At 43.8% G+C, this 6257-nt stretch overlaps 1 protein-coding gene across 1 annotated transcript; it reads right to left on the reverse strand.

Annotated features, from left to right (window-relative positions):
* Positions 1-835: 835 nt before the first annotated feature.
* On the reverse strand, positions 836-5549 carry OSTC (oligosaccharyltransferase complex non-catalytic subunit). Its single transcript, XM_040597878.1, has 4 exons — positions 5303-5549; positions 4962-5055; positions 3158-3355; positions 836-1851 (listed from the first exon to the last, which is right to left on the reverse strand). Exons 1-4 carry the CDS (start codon positions 5439-5441, stop codon positions 1833-1835), a joined length of 450 nt encoding a protein of 149 aa, XP_040453812.1. The 5' UTR covers positions 5442-5549; the 3' UTR covers positions 836-1832.
* Positions 5550-6257: the final 708 nt, after the last annotated feature.

Raw genomic sequence — 6257 nt, forward strand, 5'->3', positions numbered from 1 at the left:
CTGTGCATTCTGACATCTTCCTACCTAGCACACTCCTAATTTGTGGGTGGTCTGTCTTCTGCTCTGCATTCGTTTTCCTGGTTCTCTCTGTGCCTCATGCTTTGTTAAGAGGATCACACCAGGTATTAGTTTATAGCCTGTGACCAAAGAAACATAAGGGATCATTCAACCTTATTTGTTGTGGTCATCATCCTCATTTTACTCTCCCAAAACTATCTTCTACCTTGCAATTATAAGTCTGCTTTATTTGTTCTAAGTTATGCCCCCTAGCATGCAATTTTAACCAGATGCATTTCATAGACCACCAGCCTTCGCTATACCATTACAACCACTGTTTAAGATCATTTAGAATCAGCTGCAAACTTGGAGGCTGAAGCTGAACTGTAGTGGGACAAGTGCTGAGCCAGAGGGTTCTCAGCTCCACTGATTGAAGTGACTTGGTTTGACTTCCTTCTCAGATGTATTAAAAAGTTGAGTAATATATCCACTTATTTACTTACATATCAATATTCCCCCTTGAAGGTAAGTATATGTCTCACCAAAACTAGAGCGACCAAAAGATAACCACTTTGAAAAAACTGCAAACTTTGCAGTTATGAGCCTCATGAAACAGCTTCAGCTCCCTTAAATCTTAATGACAACATGTGTAAGATGAGGAAATGTCACAGTGAGAATGAGGGAGTGGAAGTGGCATATCCCAAGGGCAAACAATTAACAGCAAGATCAGAGATTTGATAAGTATGTGAACGGTAATACTTACTTCACATTTACAGGAATAAACAGTATTTCTCACTAACAATTATTATACAGATGAAAATAGTGCTTCAAATGCATATGGCTTGCAAAAAAGACATTTATGGAGATTTAGAGAGATCTTTCCTTCTCCCAGAATGCAATACATGACTTCAATGAAACATGATGGTAACATTCAACCTTTTACAATGAAGACAAAACAAGTTGGAGCCTTGCCTCTCACAAAAAAGCAGCAGTTTCAGAAGTCTTCTTGGCTACTGATAACAGTATGTCATTTGGATACAGTACAAGTTCATGGAAACTATGAGGTTACTTTTTCCTGATATTAAAAAAAAGAAAAAAATCATTATACAATAGTGAAAAATAAAGCTAAAATTGTGTAGTCATAGTATGGCATTTCAAGTCTGGATGTAGAACAGGCCATGCACACAAGAAAAGCCTTCAGAAACTGCATAAAACTCAAACAATTTTGTAGAAAATAAGTTTTATTTGGCTCCATTTGTACACTTTTTCAAAAAGAAATGCACATTCATACAGTTTGCCTTTCCCAGTGCATGTCTGAATTTGCTCACATAGAGCCATTAATAAAGGCAAAATGTGCCTTTGAAACCATTTCAGACACATAGTATTTTGACTGTAAAGCATCCAAAATTACTAATTTTCCAATTATAACTTATGAAGAAGTGTTTGGGTGTTTCTTCTCTGATTCATCCATGTAACTGTCCCACACAGGGAAGAGATGACAGAACTGCAACAAAGAACTGTCAAGCCAATGGCTAATGGTCATTTCAGGTAGAGCTAAAGATAGGTTATCTATTTCATACTGAGCTGGGGTATAAGAGAAAAACCCAGTGAGGTAACTTGCTCTTTTCAAAAGCCCTAAAACTTTGTGTCAAAACTACAAATCAGCCACTGGTAGTGAGAGTTTGTTTGCAGAGAAAGCGTTCTTTCCCTCGTTGTTTCTCATGGCCAGGTCTCTTTCCTGTTGATGGAGACTATGGAATTGCTTGCTGCTTCTTCTTAAACACTTCATGGAGAGGAGTAAATTCAACTGAGGCTTTCATACAGCACAAACAGTACTAACCCATCAAGTAGCCCCTACAGAAAAAAAACATGAGTTAGAAAAAAACCAACACAGTTAGCAAACACAGGCAGCACTGCTCAAAAATCAAGAGACATATAGTCTTAAAGGACTTCAGACTGTCAAAAGCTCTGCTGATCAAAGCTATTTAAAACAATAAATCCAGTCCAAGTTACAAACTGACCAGCTTAACTACACACTCTTCCTTGGTTTATTTTCTTCAATGAACACTGAAAATGGATTAGCATCTTCTGAATCCAGCTTCAGTATTTGTCTGGAATTTTTGAAGCCCAGTTTACACCCTATGAAAGATTATTTCTCTTTACTATTATACTACCAATTAACTTATTCAGTACAACCCAACATTTTCAGGCACTCAACACAACTCTGGTCTCTTTCTCTTCTGTTTCTCTGAAGCCCTGTTTCTTTAACGCACTTCAGAATGAGAACTGTCAAGGCGCATGTACTCCATGAAACAAAGAAAATATTTATCATCAATGAAGCAAGAAAATATAGAGCAGGTTCCTATCCAGGGAACCCATCACTTTTATGTCATGAAACAAAACTTTTAACTGTACTGCAGATGTTAAAATAGTATATTTAAGAAAGCAGGAATAACTGCCATTGTTAACACCTCATGGAGATACTCCAAAAATCAGGTTTCAGCTATTCTAAGTGAAATGGATGAACTGAGAAATACAAGGGGTAGGGACGGTGAATGGAATTGAAAATCCTGCATTTGGATTTTGCATAGCCTGAAAGCTCCAGGTCTTTCATACTTTTTTAACTGTGAATATATATGTATTAAGATGTTACATATATTGTATGCTTCAACACTACGTTCAGTTTTCCAGCAACAAAAAAACCCGAGACATTAGCTTCACTTTAGTACTCCTTTGGATGTTTCTGAACGCTGCTGCCATCAGTTCTTCCAGTTACGATCTCTCATATACTGTCACTATAAAGAACTCAATTGCCTTTCCTCGAGTTCTTTGAAACTTGTTTTTTTTCCTCAAAGCCCTACTTTTACCTGATCAGTACACTCAGTCTACCTCAAAATTCATTGTAAATCAGATTTTCTAATCATATCTTCTGACATACCGAGAACTGTCACCTTTTCTTAACCGCAGCACAATCTTACAGTAGCTAGCCCCAAAAGCATCCCACCTCATTCAAGGTAGCTTGTTCCACAAAAAGCATTCAAAAAAGCAACTTACAGCCAAGCTGCAGATCTTCAGCATACCTCACTGTATTTTCTCAAATTTAACATAGGTTCATGAGACACGAAAGAGAAAAAAACTTGAAGAGTATTAAATCACTTACGGTAATTTCATCCTCATGAAAACTCTGGCCATGAAGAAGCTCAAAAGCACGCTGACAAATCCAATAAAGAGCAAGAGAAACCTATTCAGCTTGGGGATATTTGGTGCATTGGATCGATCCAGAATTATGAATCCTAGGCCACCCATTGTGAAGAGGAAGCTGGATGCAAGCCCTTCCATAATATATTGCCCATTTACTCTAAAGGAAAAAAAAAGAGGGGGAAGAAAGTCAGAAAAAGATTAGTTTTAAAGAAACTGCTTAAATTTCAAGCCCCACCTACTCAACTTGGTTTAACTGTACAAATTCACAGGATGATTAACCTTGATGGCTGATTTTCTAACAAAAAGTAGGTATGAAAACTGACTTTATGCAATTACATCAATGCTTCAATATGCAATTTATCTCCAGGACTGATAGTCTGCAAGGCGACCAGTCAAGTATACTAGTGGTTTTAAACATAATGGTGTATACTAACGGCTATCACACAACCTCATCAGTTTTCAGAAATATCTAGTCCAAAGTAGCACCTGGTTTCATAGATGACTCGAGGCATGGACCCATGACCCCTGGGCCACTGAGCTTTCCAAGTCTTGTTTCCATCCCAACATTTAGGCAGCAGTGCCTGAATCCTCCCCTCAGTACAAATCCCACTCAAAGCACTATGTCAGCATACAAAGTGCATCTACTGGTTCCAGCACACCACAAATGCAGTTCTCGCCTGCGGTATGTTTTGTTACCGAGTCGCTGAACCTGAACATATTGATTGTGGGGACCCAGCCTGGAAGTTCCCCAGCTCCTGTCAGTCCATGCAGCTATACTTCCTTCTTACAAAGCTCAGATGGAGAGAGGGGAAGCCAAGATGCAGAAAGAATACTGCACCTGGATCATGTCTCCTGCTTCCCACAGTTACTGAACCTTTTTCCTATCCTCATAATTAACAATACTAGCAACATTGTAAGATTGGCATGGATGAAACTACTGTGGACATTAATAGAGAAGTTAAGATTATAATTATTGTCCCACATCCTGAAAAGAAACAATTTTGTCTTGTTTCATGTTGTTTTCACTGAAAGTGAACAAAGTACACTGAAAGTGTACTAAGGTGCTACCAACTCCTGCAGCAGCCTAATTCATCTACACTGCAACAATCTGAGCCAGAGACATACATCTAGTCCAAGTCAAAATCTGTCTATGAGGCATGTCAGACTCACAGATTCAAAGAATTTTTTCAGTATTTAACAAAAGCCATTATTTGTTTCCACACATATAAAATGCACAAGTACAAACATAGATTTAACCTCTTCAGACCATTTTGTCACTAAGCAGTCTCTAGCTTACTTTCAGTAACGGAAGCAAAAGGCTCAAAGAAAACACTGTTCTTACACATTTGTAAATATGTTCTGCATGTTCAGACACGAGTCCCAACTACACTAGAGTTGATCAGGCCAGAACCAAAAGTTTCACAAAGATTATGAATGCTGCTATTAAGCATGATTAAACGTGTCTGCATCCACCATAAAACTCAACTGTAGCAGCAAGAGTCTGGAAGAAAGAGAAGCACTGCCAGAGCAAATCTTTCTTATCAAATTTAAGTTTTGGAAGGACTGAGTTTTTTTAGTTGCATTCATTTCAATACCTTTTTTTTTTTTTTTTTAATATTTACAAACCAAAGACTGATATAGAAGAGATCCTGCCTTGCACAGAGGTCTCAAAAAAAAGTCGATGCATAGCTCTGTAGGAAAATTTCATTCACTTGCATTTAGGCATTTGCAGCTTGCTTGCAGCGGCAGAGCCCTTCTCCTACCTGTATGCCAAGAAAGCCACTGGCCTCTGATGCCCGTGTTCATCTGTCATTGACCCCACGCTGGGAGGTTCCACAATCACGTCATATATAATCCCTGCGAGAAGAAAAGCATGCATGATCTTTAACTTATAGCAGCAAACAGCGAGAACCACCCTAACACTGCAGGGAAGCTCGGAGTTGGCCCCGGATCGTGTTTTACAACCGGCTTGGAGCCGGACAAGGGGGTAGCAGCAGCAGCGGCTCTGCTACCCGGGGCAGGGGCCAGCAGCCCGCCCCGCTGAGGAAGAGCTACCCCACAGGCGGGTCCTCCCGCCACACCGCCCGCCCCACCGGCCCCTCACCTCCGGTGATGAGGAAGTAGGACACCACCACCAGCGCGTAAACGGTCATGGCCGAGGGCATGTGCACCCAGCTCGGCCGCTTCAGCTTGATGTTGGGGCACTCGAGCACGGCGAAGGGCAGGCGGTACAGCGTCTCCATGGCGGCGGCACGGCCCAACGCAGAGCCGCACACCGCTGCTCCCCACCGCGGCCGCCCTCCGCAACCGGACACGAAGGCGGAAACGGAAACGGGCTGCCGCGTCCGGGAAGGGGTAAATTAACAAATTAAAAGGAAAAAAAAAAAAAAAAAGGGCAATATAACGAACAGCCCAAACGTTAAGTCCAGACTGAAAGGATGGATAGAAAACGCTAAAACTTTTTTTCTGCCCAAAATCATTCTGGGAACGCAGAGCGCTGGCCGCCGGAGGATTTAGCCGTTTTACTCATCTGCCAGGACCCAACAACCCTGACGTGTCGGTGCTGGGTAACGGCGAGGCGCGTGGGGCGGGGCGGGGCGAAGGGGGCGGACCCGCCCCCGGGCCGGGCAGCCACGTGGCCGCCCCCGCCGGCAGCTTGTGGGTCCGTGCGGGCTCGCCACCAGCCGCGCTTCTGGAATCCTCCCTGCGGGCAGGAGCAGCACCGGCCGCGGGGCGGGAGCGCTCCTGGGGGCCAAGCGGCCCGAGCGCTGCGGCAGGTCCCCGGCAGCGGGGGAAACCTCTCGCCCTGCGGTGAGCCTGCGCGGCCGGGCCGGGGAGACGCGGGCCCGAGGGAACGGAAACGATCCTCAGCCGAGCCCCCGTCTCTGCGGGGCCGGGGTGCCCCGTGCATGCAGCGCCCCTTCTGGCCCGCAGCCCGAGGAGACACACACACCCCACTTCCCCCCAGCCGTCCGTGCTCTGAGACCGGGGCAGGGGCCGTGCGCAGGGGGCACCTGTGTGTGCACAGGCCGGCTCACGCCTCCGCTCAGTCCGCAAAC

Source organism: Falco naumanni, chromosome 1, assembly GCF_017639655.2.
Source record: "Falco naumanni isolate bFalNau1 chromosome 1, bFalNau1.pat, whole genome shotgun sequence".
NCBI classification, from domain to species: domain Eukaryota; kingdom Metazoa; phylum Chordata; class Aves; order Falconiformes; family Falconidae; genus Falco; species Falco naumanni.